Below are 21,323 nucleotides of genomic sequence, written 5' to 3' on the forward strand. Positions count from 1 at the left end.
AATATATATTGTACGACCAAAAATATAGTTTCTACATTTCATTTCTACATTAGGCGTTCGAAGTGTTAACCATTGCATTCTAAAAACTTTAAAATCCTTTGAAGTGGGCTGATGGTAAATACGACCAAAAATATAGTGCATTTATTGCTTTAACATTTCAAGTATTTTACAGAACCGTGACCGCAGACCCTTCATAAGAATACAGATAAATATTTATTAGAATCTTATAATTAAACATTTTTTAAGGGTTCCTGTTTTTTTAACACTTTAAAATGTGGCGACCGAGGAATGAAGCAGATGTTCCCCTGTTAGAAGAAGACATGGATAACAACGCAGAATTTGAAGACGAAGTGGAGATGGTAGTCGAACCTAATGACAATTTAGAAGTAGTTCTCAGCAAATAAATGCTAAACAAATTGTTTTGATGTTTACAATTTTATAAGAAATTAATAAGAGGAAGTAGGAGCAGCAATAAAAATAAGTGAACTACGAAGTAACAATGTATTTACTTTGTACTAATTTTGTGTATGCACATGTTTAAAGAATTGCTCGGCGAAAAAGATTAAAATGGTTACGGGTAAGGTTCTGCTAGGTAGGGTGTTCTACAAGCGGCTGCGGTTTTGGAGTAACACACAGTAGGCAAACTTAATGACGTGGTCGGTTGTAAAAACACTATAATTCTGATCCGAGTATACCCCCTCTGTATCATAAGTGCATGCAATTTTTTCAGTATCCGTTGAATTTCTACCGTTTTCCGTATGTTCGTACATTACGTTATGAAATCTCATCACAAACTGACGAAGTATTTGCCTTGCAAATTGCGAATCTTTAGAACAATGTAAGCTTCGTTATTTATCTTCTATTTTCTGTTTCGGGACCTGAGAGTATTAACTCTATTAACTATATTTATTTTATATCATTGGTTTCAATTCAAACTTAAATCAACAATTAAGGAGAAATTATTCTTAAACACAGACGACAGTTGCCAATGTGATAATTATACTTTTGTTTCATTAAAATTTTAATATTATTGATTATTTTATTGTGTCTAACAAAATTACAAAATATAAAAAAACGAGAGGTTTTAAAAGAAAAGAGTTTGTTTTGTTTACCAAAAGGTGTTTCAAAATATGCGTTATGTAAAGATTTTATAATTTGCCCCGTGCCTAAATATTTATGAGCCAAAATTAAAAAGAAAAAATAACGACACTTAAAAGTTTACCAAGTGTGAAAACCTTTTTTTTGCACCTGAGGTTATAATTACAACGGCAATTAAGGCCTTTAATTAAAATCTTTCATTTTGCAGAAATACGTCATTCTTTATTTCTTCCACGCGGCGTAGAAATTAGCTCTCGGTCGACAGTAGACGGGGAAATATTAAAACGATAACGCCGGGCACAACAGGAGGAAATTAATTTTCCAAGTTTGATGCCCGTATCGAGAGGGACCCGAATCGATACGTCCTACGTAGTAAGGGTGGTTAATTAATTTCTCTCGATTGTTTGCGAAATATCAAAAATCTAAAGATACATCTCAATAAGCTCCAATTTACTAAACTAAACTAAAATATCGTTTTGGCTCTACTACCATTTATTTATTTCTGAACTATTTCAAATATTCTAGCGGAGTCGATTGCTTAGTAAACTTTGCCAAAGGTTTCAATGGCTCTCGCGTCGATCCAAAATTCGGAACGTCCCTCGAAGCCAGGCTACAGGTGTGAAACCGACCTGGATACTTCAGACGACACTCGGACCTTCTCCGAGTGGGACAATAAATGTCCCACACGGAAAGCACTGCCGTGGAAGTCCATTTATTCAAACGCCAACTCGCCCGCGCCAGTTAATGAGCTTCTTGCGGAGTCGGTCCGTCGCCATTTTAGGTTTTATTTCCACATCTCACGCTAAGCAAGTCGAACGCGAACCGTATCTCCCTGAATTGTTCTCCCGTTTTTGTTTATCTCATCCTTAATGACTGACGAATCGCGGGATCGAGTCCGGAAAAGCGACCATTAATTCAGCTAACGAAGTTAATGATAAAAATTTACCGCCTGTTTTAATTGGTAAAGTAATTTGGACGATATTAAGTCCGGGCGCATTCCCGCGTGTAAAGTTTTAAATGAAAATGAAAGGGGCCTTTTTTCTAATGTTCTTTTCGATGCGCGGAATTCACAGAACTCAAGAATTATACACGGAAGCGTTGATATTTTGATATTGGGTGGTGGAAATATTCAAAACAAAGGAACTGTACCATACACCATAAACCTTCTCGTTGAACCAACGTTTCGTATAAAATCTGCCGTCTCCAAACACACTTCCTCACACTTTACGCCACACTGCTCGACTATATAGGTGTTAGTGGGTGCGTCTTCTGCATGGGAATGGGAAACGGTTTGCCGCCGTTCCCATTCTCCGAAATTCGAAACGGCGTAAACGGACACCGGACTTAAGCGTTCCCCAATTATGCTTGCAGAGAATTAACGCATTATTACAAACCGGTCGACACGGATTACATTTGCAGCAAGAGCAATTATTCGGGCATGCATCTGTGCAGCGATCTGCCTCCGTTTATTAACGGCACCATGGAATGTAACCTCACCGTTAGCGAGAAACGCATGCCTCAATACGCCAACGACGATCGGTTTTGCATAAATTGGCACCTGTACTACTCGACGTGTTCGGACAACAACCCCAACCCATTTCAAAACACCATATCGTTCGATAATATCGGGCTCGCTTGGATAGCCATTTTTTTGGTGAGTATGCTCATTCGCTTCGCTTAATTGGCGGCCGGGCGGGGTTTACAGTGTGGGGGAGGGGCCAGCCGGGCGGGTAGTGGGGATAGAAACGATTGCCGCCTCAACTACTTATCACTGTAAACCTTATAAAGTATTGATTATTAAATATAGAAATAAAAACCCTAATTATCAACTTCAAGGTCATATCGCTGGAAGGTTGGACCGAAATCATGTACTACGTCCAAGACGGTCACAGTTTCTGGGACTGGATATACTTCGTTTTACTCATAGTGGTGAGCCGCATTCGACAATCGGAAGCGATTCGGACGTTTTAAGGACGTTGGTCGCGTGTTCCAGATCGGTTCTTTCTTCATGATAAACCTCTGCCTGGTCGTAATCGCCACTCAGTTCTCCGAGACGAAGAAACGCGAAATGGAACGGATGCGTTTGGAACGCGCTAGGTTCCAAAGTAGCAGCACGCTCGCGTCTTCGACGAACAACAGCGAACCGAACAGCTGCTACGCGGAGATCGTCAAGTACATCGCTCACCTATGGAGACGGAGCAAACGAAGAATGCTGAAGAAGATTCGATTGTACAGGGTGCGAAGGGATCTCAGACGCGACCGAAAAATGATCGCAGGAGAGACGATAAGACTTAACTATAGCAGGAGACATCATCCGAACTGTCCGCGCGTCAGGCAAAATGTTAGTTTTGTAAGTGGTGACTTATTTAACTGTCGACGTCCGAATTTTCTATTCACTTCTCGATTTAAATCAAAAAGTTTTATGCGAGTCTTCGTCGGAAGTTTTCTCGTAGTCGAGGGAGGTTTCTGTCACGCAGAGATCGATCCTGCGAAGCTGAAAATAATTTTTCGTTTTCCCTCGAGGCGCGTAACTTTCACTCATTCAGAGCGAGACGTATTTCAAAATGCAGAGGGGTTTCAGATTGAGATGGGGTACTTCCACTCCTCGAGTTTGGTAATAATATATTTTGATATACCGGGTGGCCCATTAATAAAAGGCGCCGGCCATATCTCATTAACCGTTAGTCCTACAACTTAGAAAAAATAAAATTGTATGTAAATCGGCCAAGAGAAAAAGCTGGAAATTATTTTGCAGTTCATAAAATGGCCGCTAGAGGGGGTAACCTCTACTATACAAATATTTTTTTCTCTAAATTGTAGGACTAACGGTTCCTCAGGTATCGCCGGCGTCCTTTATTAAGTGGCCACCTGGTACAAAAAAATCTGCGTGACTTGTAGAAAGAATGTAAAAAAATATACGTTCGGAACAAAATTATTAAATAACTTTCAGCAGAGCAGCGTGCCGAGCACGAGGGCCGTATCAAGGACCAGTTCGCTGTGCCTAAGCGAACATGGCGCCACCGTCTCCAGAGACATTCACCACCATCACCGGAGTGAAGATCTCGAGATGAGCGTAGTCGGAGCGAAGAGACCCGGACTGCTGCGCGTGCCGTCCATGTCCAATCAGGACATCGCGTCGAACAATAATGACGTAAGGGCCTTTTGTAAGATAATGTGGCGAAGATTGATCTTGATTTAAACTACGTTGTTGGTTACTTGCTGCGATGTTTTCATTTTCAATTTTCAGGCAGGCCGATTCCTTGTTATAGCTCCAAATTATTTAACTGACTTCAGTAATGATTTTTAAAGAATAAATTTATGTGTCTTGTACTTGTTATTCTGTGAAGTTTCTGCTTCTTCATTTTTTCGGTGCGCCCAATTGTCAAAACCTTTAAAGCAACACAACAACTTCCAAGCTGAAAAGATGACTTTAATCAGGTTTTATAAGAATAACATTATAATAATTTACATTATAGTACAAGATCGTTCTTACATTCCTTATGCCTTGCTTTTTCATGTGGAGTGCAGCTGAGAAGCTGGACTGCTTTATCTAGTTTTATCTCTCTGATACAATTTCAATAGTCGTTCCTTCGTCAGCCAAAGGTCATACGCAGAAGTGTTGTATTTCTGATTAACATTTAAGACTAAAATTACTGGAATACAACAGTAGAGTCATACCCTTAATATATTTAGTTGCAGATCAAACGTTCTCAGCTCTTACGATAAGTGTATTTTATGCCCTGATTTAAACTGGAGTTCTTGTAGACAGCACGAGAGATGTAGGAATATTTTCGTTGGGATGGGATGTTCATTTTGTAATACGTTCGTCGCGAATTAGATCGCATAGGCTTAAACTCTCCAAATCAGCACAGGTTTGACACTAAGCATCGCAACTTATCTAATTTTCACGCGAGTTTCCCGTTAAAGTCGAAGAAGCTGATAAAGTAGTTAATTGTCGACGCGTTATTCGATGGTTTCCCTTTCGCGTTTCGGCGACGGCGACGTTTCCCTTTATTGTCTTCGTTAGTCAATGCCAACGAAGATCCGACGTTTATTGAGGGTCTCCGGGGGGGAAATTGCGCCGGAGGTTGATGAATTTATCCCCTCATCCCCAAACAACTGCTTGTCGCCTCTTTGATCCGTCGCCTTAATTAAACCCAATAAAAAATCCTGTCCGGTAAGCGTGTAGCTGACTTTGGTAATTGAGTCGGGTAGCTCAGGGGTGTGGCGTTTCGATGATAACGAAATCGAACCTTATGTATATACAAATAGGATTCCGTAATATAGACATGCTATTAAAGAACGCGATAGTGATCGAAAAAATACCACTCGCTCACAACTGAATATTATCCCATTAAATTCAATACTGTAAAAAAAATACAGTTTTTAAGCGCAATCAAGATATTTTGATGACATACATCATAGAGACTTTCAAACAGGTTATACAATGAAATTTTTAAAGCTCTTTTTGTCAACCTATAGTTATAAGTACAATACAAGTACAATAACTTGCCAAAAAGATGATTTTGACTATATCCTGTTAGAGATATTCAGAAGGAAAATCAAACATTTGTCCCAGAAAAATCGGTTTTAAGTTGATATCGGCTAGTGTGTTTATATTTGGGTAACAATAAGGGCCGAAGATGGTGATTTTGACTGGAATTTGATCAAAATTTACAAGAAAAGGTCACTATTTCCAACAGAAACTGAGCAGTTTTAGTCACAATTTGTCTCGGAAAATCCGCTTTTGACTGCCATATAATCGTAATCGACAACTATTCGACCCAAAAAGTTATGTTTTAGGCTGGTTGGATGCTGTTATCGTAACAATATAGGGCATGTGTTGTGTTCGATATCGAGAAAAAAAAACGAATGGTTGGAGTGAGATTGAACTAACGTAACGTCAATTTCCAGAGTCCGACAAATCTGCTATCGCCCACTTCCATACCCAACAACCGGCGCAGGTCGTCGGTAATGTTCAGTGACGTCATAGTCCTACACGGACGCGGACAGAACGGATCTCCACCCGCGTCGTCGACAAATTTGTTATCCTCGAACATCGACAAGAAAAACGTGTGCTCGAGTGAGAAAACCACCCAGGCAGGTAAGGCCGCCGGTTACCTAATTTTTTCCGTGTCGACGGCTTAAGGGCGAAAGTTGCTAAGGCAGCGGATTGTTTAAATTGAGTGCCTCATTTAACGTGGTGAAGTGGTTGCGTTCGCCAACCTCGTTATTATAATAAAAACGCTAAATTAAGCGTTTCGAGCTATTCTGGACTTTGGATAATATGGCGCGGCATGAAAAGAACTGATCAATATGTCAGCCGCCGTACAGAAGCGAAGAAATTGCTGATTTTTCTGTAAAATTTGAGCTTATTTTAAAAGGCTATTAACGAAAGATCCCTCTTTCATTTATACTTCTTGGACTCACTAAATTCGGCTCTTAATACCCAATCGCCTGCCTCTAGGGGTGCGCAGCGACATACAGCGCCCCTATGATGTACTTTCAGAGTCATTTCAGGATGTCAATGAACATTCGTAGTTTATCACACCACATAGCAGATACAGTTTAAAAATATTTAAATAATTTAATGCAAATTAACTATTTACATGTAAAAGTAGTAGTAGTAAAATTGCTGTTGAACCATCATATCTTATCTACTAGATGAGTAACATTATTGAAAACCCTATGATAGGTCACGGAAAAACCCCGCTTTAGCCCTTTTAAGGGACCTATTTCTAAATACGTAGCGTATATGTCGAGAATTCGCTTCTCATTACTGAGGAAACGGTTAAATAGAAAGACAGTTATTTCTTTTTTAATATAATTCGACGATCATCGCCGTGTTAAAAGCAAAGACGTTAGCGAACGATTTAAATTCGATATTAAGGGGGAGCTTAACAGAGGGGGACTTTTTTTGATGACAGATTTACTATTCGGATACTCGAACGTCCTCTCTTTCTGCGTCGTTGCTGAAATTTCTCATTTTTATGGATACAATTAAAGGTGTCGTCGGCGTCCCCCCCACCACCGCATTTTATCGTTAACTGTAAAAGAAGAAAAGATCGGGAATCGCTAGCAGATTGATTATATGGCCCGTCGTAAAAATTACAACCGTGATTATTGGCAGTAACATCGATGGCCGCGCCATAAACAGTAATTTTTCGCACCCGAATCGCCCATATATGACTTGTTTTATTTTTAAATAATTTTGTTGCCATCGGAAGGGAAAAGGCTCATGAATTCCAATATGAAAATATAAATTAAATAAATTTTAAAAAAAGTTTCCGCAAACACTTTTTTGTATATTTTTCGATTGTCATCGATATTTAGAAAATTTTCAATTTTGTGTCGCTACATGACAATCATTTTCTAATCGATAATATCGGAAATATCTCAAAACTCTAAGAAGCAACGGAGGAGGCACGGACGCCCATCTCAAAAATTAACCCAATTTTTTTTTTCGTTAAATACCAATATTAAATTTTTAAATCAATAAAAAAATAGTTACTAATCAGTAACGTTTTTTTTTTTTTAAATACGTTTTAATAAATAATTATAATAATATAACCGTAACAATAGTGTTTTTGTTGCCTTTTCCAAATGTCAATATTTCGAAACCTAAAATCATTATTTACAATATAATATTAATTGATTATTATTTTCTCAATTTTTCTTAATTTTATTCACACTTTTCACCAAGATGAATGAAAAATTGCAACGATACCGAAAGTTCTTGGACACTTACTTGAAAAAACATTTTCGACAAAATATTATCTTGATATCTAAAAAAAAAGAGATTCGGCTATATACATACACATATCGGTACATAACAAAAAAAATAATAATATACAAAAAGCAAATTGATCATTTCCTATGTCGCCATTTCAAAAATATTTTATCCGAATTTTCATAATTTTTCTTATCGAGTGTACGTAACATTTGGATTTTGTGATTTTTTTTATTTTCAAGGAATAATTAGGAATTATTTCATTTTGTTTTGTGTTAGTTTTGATTAATTATGTGTTAAAAAAGTTTCAACAGTAAAACTCTGTAATAAAAAAATAGAAATTTTTGACAGCTACTTGATTTATAATATCTTTCGGTCTGGCTAACTAACCAAAACTGAGCAAAACCCGAATTTGTGTCCTATAGCCCCCAAGATACATAAAAATCTAATTAACAATGAAAATAATTGACAATGTTAAACTACGATTTACCCAATAGCTTGCAAAAATTTCAATTTCGGTATCATCTTCCTCAATTTCTAATTATTACCAAACTATTACTGGAACCTCCAAGTGTCATACTTGTATTTTTGACACCTTCAACGTATGAATCGTTCATGATATATTGCATGCTGTAATTCATTCTATACTGGCTCTAACCAAATACATTCATTCACAAAAAAAATAAGTCGTCGGTCGGTGTACCTGCTGATTTAACATATAGCTATCGTAATAAAGCACACTCGCGTTCAATAGGAGACGGCAACATATGGCAGATAACGCCGCCGGCCAATCCGCAGCAAATACTCCAAACGCAACAACAGATCGCACAAGAATGCAGCGATCTTGTCAACGGCGAAGCCCTTACGTGCCAAGAACTGTTGGCCCTAGGTGCGATCAACGCCGCTCTGCCAACCGGTCAAATAGTCCTCGACACGTTCTTCAACTCCCTCTCCAAGGGTATCAACAATCGGCAAAAAAACGCCGAAGAACTCTACACGCAGCAGTTGCCAGAAGACGACTTCACTTGCTGTCAAGATTTGTGGCACTGCGAGGCCGAATACAAAAACGAAAAACGATCGAAGTTCTACGTGGTCACGTGTACCATCGTCAAAGGGTTTATCAAAGCGTTGAAGTCGTTCAGGAGGTACATAAAAGTACTGGTCGGACATAAGGTGTTCCAGCACGGTATCCTGCTGGCGATTCTGATCAACACGCTTTCGATGGGTATCGAGCATCACCAACAGTCCGAATGGTTGACGCACTGCGTCGAGGTGACCAACGTGATATTCTCTGCGGTGTTCGCCGTTGAAATGGTCCTCAAAGTAATCGCCGAAGGTCCGTTCGGGTATATATCGAACGGGTTTAACGTATTCGACGGGGTAATAGTGGTTTTGAGGTAATGGTTTGAGTGTGGGCGGAGCGAGACGGACCCGTAGATGTCAGAGATGAGAACAGACGTAATAGGAGTAAATAACAATGCACAAGTTCTACGGGTAGCCGTATTGACGAATTGCTATGTCACGTTTGAGAACATAACCTTTATTTACGTAAGGTCCCTCGATCTTGTCCTATCGCACTCGTTTTGTTGCTGATTGTTTCTTCCGGATTGTCTTCTTTCCTAATTTCGCCATAATTTTCTAATTTCTGACAGATAATGTAAAAACCAGTTACTTTTGGCAAAACGAATGAGTTTTGTCCCGTGACAACGCGATTAGAACTTCGGTAAAGTTTTAGAGATTATGATTGTACGGATTTGTTTTATCGAAAGACAAGAGTAGACGACGAAAAATAAGGATATAGACAAAGAGGGAAAAAAACGAGACCTCCAATAACACTTTAAGTTTAATAATATTGGATCCGAACGGCGTCCTTTACTTTACCGTTGATGTTGCTTAGTTGATGGCAGTCAAAAAAAGATGATGCTATTTTCGCAACTGATTTCCTTTTGCACAAAAGGCGTGTTAAGTTTCATTCTATAATTTATACAGAAAACTAAACACACCTCTTTACCGAATGAAATGAAAAGTGAGGTTATGATAGCATAATTGACATTTGCAATAGTTAGATACAATTACTAAAAATAAGTTTTTCTATTTAATAATATTTAGTTTCCACATCGGATGAAATGTTTTACACATCGTCAACACATTGAAAATCTAGTTGGTCCAATTTTTTGTCAACGGACTTTGAGAAACATAACCTAAAAGGATCATTGATTTACAATCAGTATAAGAAGGTGCGTGTCGTTTGATAAATTTAAGTCCAAAAGCGTTCTGTTCTCTCCTGACATCCACGGATGGGGTCCGTGTCGCTTATTTGCTGCATTTCAGCGCGATAGAGTTGTTTAAAAACTTCACGAGGTCAGACGAGGAGCTGCACACCGACTCCGGATTGTCGGTGTTGCGCACGTTCCGCCTGTTGAGGATACTCAAGTTGGTGCGTTTCATGCCGAATTTGAGGAGGCAATTGTTCGTTATGCTCCGTACGATGGACAACGTCGCGGTATTTTTCTCCCTGTTGATTTTGTTTATATTCATATTCAGGTAAGTCGACAATGGCGACCTTTTTGCATTTTTTAAGGTTATGCGCGTGAACGGGTGCGCCTCGCATGAGTCACGCGATGTATTCGCGACTGCGCAGAGAAAAATACAAATGTTTCCGATCTTTGTAGTTAAAACCAATTAATAATAGACCAAAATTGGTGGACATGCTGTATAAACTGAACTCCGCCGATTGACGTTAGCCCAATAACTAATTTTATCTATTATCAAAGTTCAACAGTGCGAAAAAAACTAAATAGAGAAGTTGTTTTGTGACTTGTCTTGTGTAATCTGCTACGACAATTTTCATTGCGCCATTAACATTCACAATTGATACATACATCGTGTCCCATTTTTGAATTAATTACTTTATTTACCTGTCAAATTTAATATTGGTGTAAATTCGAAAAAAGTTAAAACTCTGTTTCGTCAATTGACAATTTTTTTTAAATGACGTTTGAAACTAGTTCAGTTTTAGGTATCGAATAGTAGAGTATATACACATAATTTTTCACGATACTTATGCGAGGCGCCCCCTTAATAACAATTTGATAAAAACTTATAGTAAAAAGGTGAACATGAAATTTTAAAATATAAATAACCGGGATATCACCTCATTCATATTTGTCGAGATTGGGTAGTAGGGGTGGCATTTGATTTCCACATTGTGTACATACGTTATTTTAGACTTTTTTGTTTATTTATTTTATTTTAGATTGATGTTAGACAATTCTAAATATATACTGTTCACACCGATATTATACTCTTCATACACTATCCTGTTTTTTCAGTGTTGTCGAGGCACTTGATACTGCACATATATATATATATATATATATATATATATATATATATATATATATATATATATATATATATATATATATATATATATATATATATATATATATATATATTACCCGAATCTACATCAAACAATAAATTGTACATAGCCTTTATCATCCATATACGTCAACATAATGTTTCGGTGCAAAGTGGACCGGAACGTTGGGGGCAAACATTCGCTAGCGATCATTTACGGCATCGATAGGGTTCCATTTTCACATACTAACATTCCAAATATCACCAAAAAAAAAGTATTCTATTCTAACAAACCGAATTAATATAAACAACGAAACGTTCGTTATGAAAATAAATACTCCTTCTGATTTGATGATTTTTGGGATGTTGTAGTATCCTGGGTATGAATATATTCGGTTGCAAGTTTTGTAAAGACGCAAGCAAATATAATAGCGAGCGGATTTGCGTGTCCAACTCTGACGATGACAAAGACAGAAAAAATTTTGATTCGCTCTTGTGGTCCCTCGTTACCGTTTTCCAGGTATTTGAACCAGTTAATTCTGTTTTGTTTGTTTTATTTTTATTTTTTTTTCATAAGCGAAAAACCGTATTTGGTAAATATCGAGTTCCGTGTTAACGGTCGCCCCTCCACAAAACGGGGGCGGATTATTTTTACCAAACACCGTTTTTTCTTTGTCGTCGTTTTGATTCTCGTTTCTATCGACCAATGGTGCGAGGATCTGCCAGAACTCGAAGGTACGTCACTGCATCTTGCTTTGAACCTCCCCTATTTGTTTATACACTTTGGCATGAGTTTCGTCACGTGGGGACTATTACCTCGTTCGCACCGCACCGACAAATTGTCGGTTAGAACTAGAAGCATATAAGATTTATTGTGATTACTACGTCCACACCATCAACAAGAAATGTTCTATGGCACCTTCGTTTATAATGTTCTCGATGGTAGCGACACTGGATTATTAATAACACATTAACGAGAAACACAAAGTCGAAGGCATTAGTTAAACAAAATTTATGGGAAACAAGAACGAGATACTTTACAGGGTAAATTTTAACGGATAGAAAAAAAGGTGTAAAAAGGTGCAAATGTCAGAAAAAACAAACTACGATCGCAAAATGTCAAAATGACAGCAAAATCATTTTTTTAAATGGAATATATTATTAGATTAAATCCTAGATCTCTTTTCCTGATTTCAAAAACATAGTTTTTTGACACTTCATTAAGCCGTTTTTGAGATATTTCAGTCTAAAAATAATTATCATTCGATTTCTGGACAGTGACCATTTTGTTTAAGAATGGTCAAGTCTGCCTTGATAGCAAAACTAAAGATCTGCAACGTAAGTTAAGTAACTTAAGATATTTCAAATGTTGCAAGGGTTAAAAGAGAATATGGACAAATATATCCGGGTAGAAGAGTTCCTTCAATAAATACAATTAAACATGTAATTAAAGAATTTGAGGACCGAAATAGTGTCATACGGAAGACCAGATAATAGAAAGAAATTTTCATGAAGAACTCAATATATTAAGTTACTTTCAAGGTACATTATTATACTAATACCACACTTGACATCATGATGGAGTTCTACTTTCTTAATTTTTATATTTCATATTTTTTAGAAAATCCTGAATATTCTATACCTGACGTTAAAAAAATATTGGGAAAGTTGTATAGTAAAATTCAACGAACGCTAATCTCATAAGTTCCACCAGTATAAGTTCCTTCCTGTGCGAAATTTAACCGATAGAGGATCTCAAGAAAATGGAAATTTTCTAAACAAAATAATATATACGGATGAGGCTTCGTTCACAACAGCAGGTGTATTTAATAGGAAGAATAAATATTTTTGGTCCAACAATAATCCACACAAAATGCAGGCAGTGAACATCCAAGGATGTGTGGTATCTTGAACAATATGGTGGTCGGACCAATTATATACGATGGATCCGTGAATGACCAACGATATTCAAATTTCTTTGCATTAGAAACAGTTGTTAGATAATGTGTCAGTTAGGAATTATTTAAATTTAATTTGACATCAAGATGGCGCACCTCCACATAATGTCCAACCGGTTAACGATTATCTAAATACTTCGGATAGGTAAGCTAGGAACTATCAATTGGCCTGCCAACAGTCCCGACCTGAATCCTTGTGAATTTTTTTGTGAGGATACTTAAAAAATAAAATTTATTATAGTAGGCCTGAAAGTTTACAAGTGATAAGAGAAAGACTTAATATCGTTTTACCAGATCTAAACGAGAAGGCCCTGATTTTATCATCTCATGTATTAATAGGAAATTGAAAAGAAATGCCCGATGTATAGAAAATAATGGCGATTATGTGGAAAATGTTTAGCGTTAATTATTAATATTTTTATTAATATAACCCACTTGAAATATCTTAAGTTATTTAACTTACGCTGCAAATTTTTAGTTTTGATTAGTTGTCAAACCATTGTTAAAATAATCGCTGACATAGATAATATGGTTGCTATCAGGGCAGGCTTGACCATTTTTAAACAAAATGGCTATCATCCAGAAATCGAATGATAATTATCTTTTAACTGAAATGTCTCAAAAGGAAAAAAAGATCTACGATTTAAGGGCATAGGGCATTCCATTTTTTAAAAATGATGTTGCTGTTATTTTGACAGCTTGAGATCGTCTTTTGTCTTTTCTAACACTTGCATAAGATAATAGATCAAAAATGTTCAAACTTTTGGATTTACACTTTTCAAAATTAACCCTGTAGGTAGGTGTCAAAATATAATGAATAACCCTGTATATAGAAAACCAGATAACTTAACATCTAAAAGGCTATGTCAAAATCACTAAACTTGTATATTCAAAATTTCAAATCTGAAAATTTTAACTATTGGCTTGTGGTGTGGGAACTTAAAGTAGGGATGAGACCGCTCCAATCTTCCCCCACTCTGACGCGATGGGCGGCGCTTGCAGCGCAAATCCACGCCCAACCGCGATGCGCAGGGACGGGAGGTAATAGTCACGCGCGTCGCACAGAGCACCACCTCCTCGCACAAACGACGCTTGTTTTGTAATATTTCGTTCGATATTTTATCAACATGTCACCCCTGCAATTTTGTGTGTTTGTCTCAATACTAATTTATTATTTTATTACTAATAACACACGACGTTTTTCTAGAGGATACGCGGTCGGCGTATTCACACGGTAGTTTAGCTATACGATTTGAACTACTTGCGATATCGACATTTAGCGTACTAATTGACGAGTAGCTTATAGCGTAGAGAGTTAACGGGGGTACTACCGGCAAACGGTACTAGCACTTGGTGAATCCCGGGGGCGATTCTTGTCCTGCAAAACATATCTTGTTAAGATCGGTGTCAAATTAATATTCGTATATGTCAGAAATCTAAGAAATTCCTTAGCTGTACCTGGGTGGTCGGAGGGATAAAAGGAAGATTTATCCCGTTGAAGTTGAACCCCCTTTACGGGGTGTGTAGAAATTGAGTTCTGAAACTTGGAGCAAAGATTCAACGTGGTAAAATAATGGTAGTATGTAACAAAAATTCGAAATCTCAATATTTTCATATATCTATTTTTTTAAACTGCTACTACACTGCTACTATGGTGGCCCATCAGAAATATTCAAATACATGCAAATGCATTTTTGCTACGGAAGAGCTTATCCCAATAGAAACGTTCCATCTGCTAAAACATTCATCAATATACACAGAAGACTTGGTGAAAGAGGATCATTCAACGCTGATAATATAAATTAAGGGAGACCAAGGTATAAAAAAACTTCAAAACTCTACAGTTTTGAAGTTCTGCATGAAAATGATCTTCGGTAGGGGATTATAGGAGATAATCGTATAGGAGAGGAACTACCACCCTTGCAGTAGAGACAAAACATGGTTAATGCAAGATATCGCTCTCCATCCAATTTTACATTGGTTGTACGAGGGTATTTAAACCATACATTTGAACATCGATGGATAGGTCGGGGCGGACCTCTAGATTGTCCGCCTCGTTCACCAGATCTTAATCCGATGGGCTTCTTGTTTTGGGGGCATTTAGAGTCTTAAGTGTATGACACATCTATAACAGATATCAATGATCTACGACAAAAAATAATAAACGATTGCGAAATCATTAGCTCACAGCATTTTTTTAAATGTATAAGAAAATGTTTAGAAATGAACTGTATGCAAAATGAATTGTAACCAGCGTTGTATACTGTTTAATTCCCGATTATTATTAATATTTTTTTATTTTCGGAAATGTTAAATGTATTTGTTACTTAAATTAAACACGTTGTTGCATTGACTCATACCATTTTTTCACTTTTTTAATTTGTAGCATACTGTTTTGAAAAATTTAGTGCACCTCGCCTGCAGAAATGCATATATCCAGTATCACCTTTCTGTAAATTAGAAGTCGGGCCGAGAATAAAAAAGTCGATTTGTGGCTAAACGATAACACTCATCGACTCAAAACAAGGGTAACAATTTTTCAGGATTTGTGATTCTGTTTAAGGCAATCTAAATAAATAAAACACATTGAGTAAAAAAAATGTTTTAGGTAAAGTGCCCTCTAGTGATAGATTTCTGAAACACTTTTATTTCGTAACGATGACTTACTAAGTCAGGGCTGTGTGTAAAATACCAGCTTATTTCGTTGAGAATTAAGCTCGTTGCATTAAAAATAAAATTTTAAAAAATGAATTTTGACAGCTTGTCAAACTCGGAAAATTATACGATTTCAAATTTTTGTTACACGACTTTCTACCATTATTTTACCACGTTGAATCTTACCTCCAAATTTTCGAATTCAATTTTTAAACACCCTGTATAACCGGGTTTTAATAAGTTTTTTTTTTTCGTTTTAAATATCATCGACCATTGTCGAAATTCAAGATATTTCTAACCTTTTTGGCAAAAGAAACAATAAGAATTTTCACATAATTATGAGATGAAAATGTGAGTTTTCTTTCGATGCAGCTGCTTAATAAAAAAATGTCAGTAATGGTTCATAAGAACTTTTTATACATTTTATTTAGTAACACCCAATACTCGAAAATTCCACCGACCACGTATACTGCTAACGATTGTATTATTCGGAAATTACTGACACCGGTCTATATCTCCGGGCCCCCTTCAAGCTGATCGTCCCAGCGACCCGGCTAACTGTGATCCTTGTTATGCATTTCCATAGCATCCTCGGTATGTACCTCTTTGGCGGTAAGTTTTGCAACTATGTAGACGAAAAAGGCATAATAAGGGACTGCGGATGTGAGATGATCAACGACCCGCGGTGCCAGTGCGACCGGAAGCATTTTAACAACATACTGTGGGCCACCGTTACAGTATTTCAAGTGAGATAATCAGTTTTTCGTTATTATCGTTTACTAGTGTTCGTCCATTTTAGTTCCTCGCGCTTCGACGCGATACCGACCGGTGGCCCATAAACAAAATGGACGCGCCATTCCCATTGGTGATAGAACGACAAAACCAATCAAAATTACATAACCGAAGCAGCAGTTTGTAGAAATGCATTTTGCTTATTTAATTGATCGACTAAAATGAAATGAACTGAAATGTTTTCATTTTTGAAATATTGAGAACACTAGTTATTTGATAGTTAATTCGAAATAAAATTTTGTATTTCCAATAATTAGATAAATATATTTAAAAAGAATTGACGATTGGGCGACGTGGTCATACCAACGCGGTAAAAAAGGACTCCTTAACACTAAAGAAATACTTTATTGGTCACTACCTAGTAATGATTAATTAACCAGTGCGTTAATCATTTGACAATTTACACATCACACAAGGGCCTTCTATTCGTACCTCGATACGATTACAATTCTTATAAGCAAACTGATATTCTACCTCTGAGTCCTGGCTTCACTACCTAGAGACTACTCCAGGTATATCAAATTTTGAAAACATACAGGAATGGTCCATTCAGTTTGTGGGTTATTGGAACCGACTCGCCGCGTATAAGAAAGTGGTGGCCATCTTCTTAGACGCGGTCGTTTGAGCCGAATTTCTGCGCGCGCGCGACATACTGACTTGCGTCCTCTTTTAGATCTTGACCCAAGAAGATTGGAACATGGTCCTATCAAACGGCATGGACAAAACGTCGCACTGGGCCGCCCTGTATTTCGTCGCTCTAATGACCTTCGGTAATTACGTGCTTTTTAACTTGCTGGTAGCCATTTTGGTAGAAGGGTTCAGTTCCGAGCGGAACGAGCGAAGAGAGAGGGAACAGAGGGAATTGGCCAGGCGTAAAATGTCTTGCATATTGGAGGCGAGCCTAAAGGGTAGCAACAACGGGAGTAGCAGATCGGAGACTAGTTCCACCGACAGTTACTCTCAAGTAAGACCTGCGGCGTAGGGTCGGGGGCAGTAATGCGGCATCGGGTTCTACGTATAGGTGAAGAGGAACTCTTGGCGATCCGCCGAGGAACTGAGGAAAGTGAAAGAGCTGAACAGTCCCAGGACTACACTCGCGCTCAGCCATTGCGACTGCATAGACAAAGTGGTGACCAAAGACTGTTGCTTTATACTGGAGCCGAAGTGCAACATACAGAAAGAGTCCATGTTACGGCAGCCGTCGAGACAGGTGCGCGACGTGGCGTTTTTGGTAATGTTAGACAGAGTGTTCCCGAAAATATTACATTGCAGGAATACAAACAAATAAGAATTTTTTCCGCATAGTTCAAAAAGCAGTATTTGTATTGTTTCTTTTTTTTGACACAGAAATACAAAAAGACGGCGGTTATTCGGCCAACAATTTTTATGAGTTGTTGAACAAAATTCAATAATTCATGATATTTTTCAAAGTACGTGTCTTTCTCATATAACATGCATTAACGCCTATTTCCCTTCAAACTTGCGGTACTTATTTCTATGGAGAACCACAAGTCTCCTCACTTTGTTGGCGATAGAAAGTGGTTCCGACCGATGTATTTGTTTATTTAACGTACTGAACATCCTAAAAATGTATTCAGAGTCCACCTCCCCGGACGTCGTATACGTCATGAACAAAAATATTTGTAGTAGAATTACGAAAAACGGATCGTTTCGCAGGCCTCACCCCCTCTCATCACCCACACCGCAGCCACCCCGCAGGATTCCCCGAACACGACCCTGGACGACTTCCCCGAATTCCGATACAACGTAACGAGTGCTTCCAACGAACCGTACGGCGACGACAGCAGCGTTATCTGTCCGTCATCGCCAGAAAGGGCGACGGTAGGTTTGATGAGGTCATATCATTTCTTAAAGTTGCGAAGACGGTTGCCGTGCATGTGACATGCCCTCCGATATCATTCCTTTCATTTCCTATTTTTTCCTCCCACTCTTTCGCGCCCGAGTCACATTTTATGCTTCCAGCAGAGCCTGAGCTTGCTGAAACCGCCGTCGCTAAGCCCGCCCCCCTTGTCGTTTCGGCAATTCGAAAAGCCGCCAGAAACGGCCGCACCGCAGCAGCCGACCGGAAAAATTGTAATCCACAACGAAAAAGTGGGGATGAAGACGATGACCTTCTCGGAAAAGGTGGTCCAAGTTAATAATAATAGCAAAAATGAGACGAATCAGAACCCCGAACGGGAGAAGCTGCAGAGGAAGACGTCGTGGAAGTTGACGGGCAGGCCGAGCTTAAAGAAGAAAAAGGGGCGGTCCTGTTCCGATTCGGAGGCGGTGCCGCTGAACAACGGGCGAGACCATTCGCAGTGCAACGGCGGAGGGGTGGCCAGACACGTGAGTAGTACCGTTATCGGCTTAGGTGTGCCGCGCTGAAGCGTAGTGACAAAACAAAACACCGGGTGTTTTTAAATTAACACAATTATACCAGTTTGATTATTTACTACAAACTTTAATAATATATGTGTAACATAGAAATTTCAAAACCCAACAAATGATATTTTATTAGCATCGACAAGCCATGACATCTTCAAAAAAATATTTCGAAAGTTTTGGCATTCTCTAACTCTTCGCCGCATTCCCTAACTGATCAAATGATCGGATCTACCTGCGGCATATTCTCCCATAATAATCGCATCTCATTACCGAGACGTAAATCCAATACAAAATGTGACAACGGACTACCTATCATCATAAGTTTGGTAATGTTGCAGACCACGGAACGAGGAAGTTTCTAGTCACTGTAGTCGTATGTGATCTGGCATCGTCTTTTTGGACAACTGATCTTGCAGTTCCTGACAGCAAGTTTAATATAGTTATAAATATAGGAATAATCGGTCATTTTCCGCCCAAATGGTTATTTTGGCCAAACCATAACACGCTTCTATGAAGCGTGATCTCACTTTTCATGCACACTTAAAATTGGAGCTCATCTCTAAGACTTGGGCGGACTCTTTTGCGCCCATAATGAGTCCACAAATAAAAACCCATCAATAAGAACGACCCGACTGCTCTCGTGATTCCACCGAGCCCGTTCTTGACACCATACAAGAGGCCATTGGTTAATGGCAATACGATCTCGCGGATATCTCTCTATCTCTAGCTACCCTCCATTCATGTCCGGTTGTGCTACGGTCACTAAGTCTTAGGAATCGTTCCTCTTAAAACCTCAAGGCCCAAAAAACTTGGTTGAAGATATACTAAGCAAATTCTTTTAGAAAAAGTTAATAAAACCGAATAATTTGATAACGCCCGGTATAATAGCGCGGCACATTAGAGAGAGGGGAAGGCTCGTCATCTAGGCACCATCATTTAGGACGCTTTCGTTGTTTTTCCGCACGTTTTGTATTTCAGGCGAGCCTAAGGAACGACTCGCTGTTGCAGTCGTCGATACGGATCAGAAACGACACGCAGCCGAATAACCGGAAAGGCGTGGCCCCGCGAAACCCTGTTAGATGTAGATCAAACACTTGCAGCGCCTCGCAACAAGTAATGCCATTTCATTTGTTTTTTTTTTCTCTCTCTCTCCCACCGCTTCCGCTTCATTTACCATCGCCAAAATCACGGCCGCTTTAAGTCGCACACCGGGGAGGACACGATTTTTTTTCCACGTTTTTTTTTAGATCGCACCGGCACCCGCTTTGACCAGGCGCAACTCGCTCTCTAGACCCGCACCGGGTCCCGATCTGCCGGACAAGAAAAACACCCAGATCGAACTGAGACCCGTCAACAATCTAAAAGACAATTCGTTAACCGAAAGAACTTTGCCACAGATCAAGCTCGACGACGGTGGACAGACGACGACGACGTCGTCTCCGAGACTGACCGTGCTCAATCGGATCGAGGCGCTGCTCGAACCGACCGGATGTTTGAAAGGTCGAGACGATTACTCGCTCTATCTGTTCGCGCCGGATAATCGGTATGAAGGCGCTCCCGACGCCGACGTTTCAGACATTTAAACGAAGGCGGTTCTAGATTCAGACGTAAATGCACGTGGCTGGTCGAGCAGAAGTATTTCGACAACGTCGTGCTGCTTTTCATCGCGATGAATTGCATCACCCTGGCGATGGAACGGCCCAACATTCCGCCCGACAGTCCGGAGAAATTGTTCCTGCAGAGCTGCAACTATATCTTCTCGATCGTGTTCGCCTTCGAGATGTTCGTCAAGGTATAACTCTCGTAGAAAATAAATTTAGAGTGCTACAGTTTCCATAAAAAAAAACAGTTTCCATACTAAATGAAATTTTTAATTTAAATAAGCCCCCTAAGATTGAGCACTTGTAAAATATGCCTTTTCCTTAAAATGTTGTTTTTGGAAAATATATAATAATAGACTCTGTGAATGCCCCAAATCAAATAACACTCAATATTCTAATTATTTCCATATTGTTTTTCCTAATTGTTGAATATATATGACATACGTTACCGTTTACGAAAAGCGGCACAGAACCCACCAAGACACACTACTTACACATACCCCGGATATCTGCACTAGCGTCTTCCATTTTTTTTTTGCTGTTACTAAAATGCTTTCAATCCCATATAAGGATAATCAAATAAAACAACGCAATGAAGTAGAATCGAATTAGATCCTCTCGGTTCGACAACTACGTCTTGACTAAAACCTTGACTCTTGACGTAAACCCAAAAACATCGCATATTCTAATTATATCTCCTCACCTCAACTTTATCTCTCTGTCTTTTTTGCCTGAGAC

General features: G+C 38.7%; 1 protein-coding gene across 5 annotated transcripts in view; it reads left to right on the top strand.

The window, feature by feature from the left end:
• The window catches only part of LOC132700184 (voltage-dependent T-type calcium channel subunit alpha-1G-like), a 59,643-nt gene that overhangs the window by 30,838 nt on the left and 7,482 nt on the right, over positions 1-21,323 (top strand). The window contains exons 4-18 of one of the 5 annotated variants that reach the window (XM_060667354.1): positions 2,470-2,752; positions 2,935-3,027; positions 3,092-3,448; positions 4,049-4,249; positions 6,013-6,202; positions 8,583-9,225; positions 10,160-10,372; positions 11,564-11,711; positions 17,270-17,560; positions 17,618-17,827; positions 18,274-18,438; positions 18,580-18,945; positions 19,963-20,097; positions 20,232-20,527; positions 20,584-20,776. In XM_060667354.1, the coding sequence (XP_060523337.1) occupies positions 2,470-2,752; positions 2,935-3,027; positions 3,092-3,448; positions 4,049-4,249; positions 6,013-6,202; positions 8,583-9,225; positions 10,160-10,372; positions 11,564-11,711; positions 17,270-17,560; positions 17,618-17,827; positions 18,274-18,438; positions 18,580-18,945; positions 19,963-20,097; positions 20,232-20,527; positions 20,584-20,776 (3,784 nt within the window). Of the gene's footprint in view, positions 1-2,469; positions 2,753-2,934; positions 3,028-3,091; positions 3,449-4,048; positions 4,250-6,012; positions 6,203-8,582; positions 9,226-10,159; positions 10,373-11,563; positions 11,712-16,390; positions 16,551-17,269; positions 17,561-17,617; positions 17,828-18,273; positions 18,439-18,579; positions 18,946-19,962; positions 20,098-20,231; positions 20,528-20,583; positions 20,777-21,323 lie in introns of all 5 variants that reach the window. The other 4 variants (XM_060667353.1, XM_060667355.1, XM_060667356.1 and 1 more) reach the window with 4 other exon arrangements.

The sequence above is a fragment of the Cylas formicarius genome, unplaced genomic scaffold (genome assembly GCF_029955315.1).
Source record: "Cylas formicarius isolate icCylForm1 unplaced genomic scaffold, icCylForm1.1 PGA_scaffold_3__17_contigs__length_32017465, whole genome shotgun sequence".
Taxonomy (NCBI): Eukaryota; Metazoa; Arthropoda; class Insecta; order Coleoptera; family Brentidae; genus Cylas; species Cylas formicarius.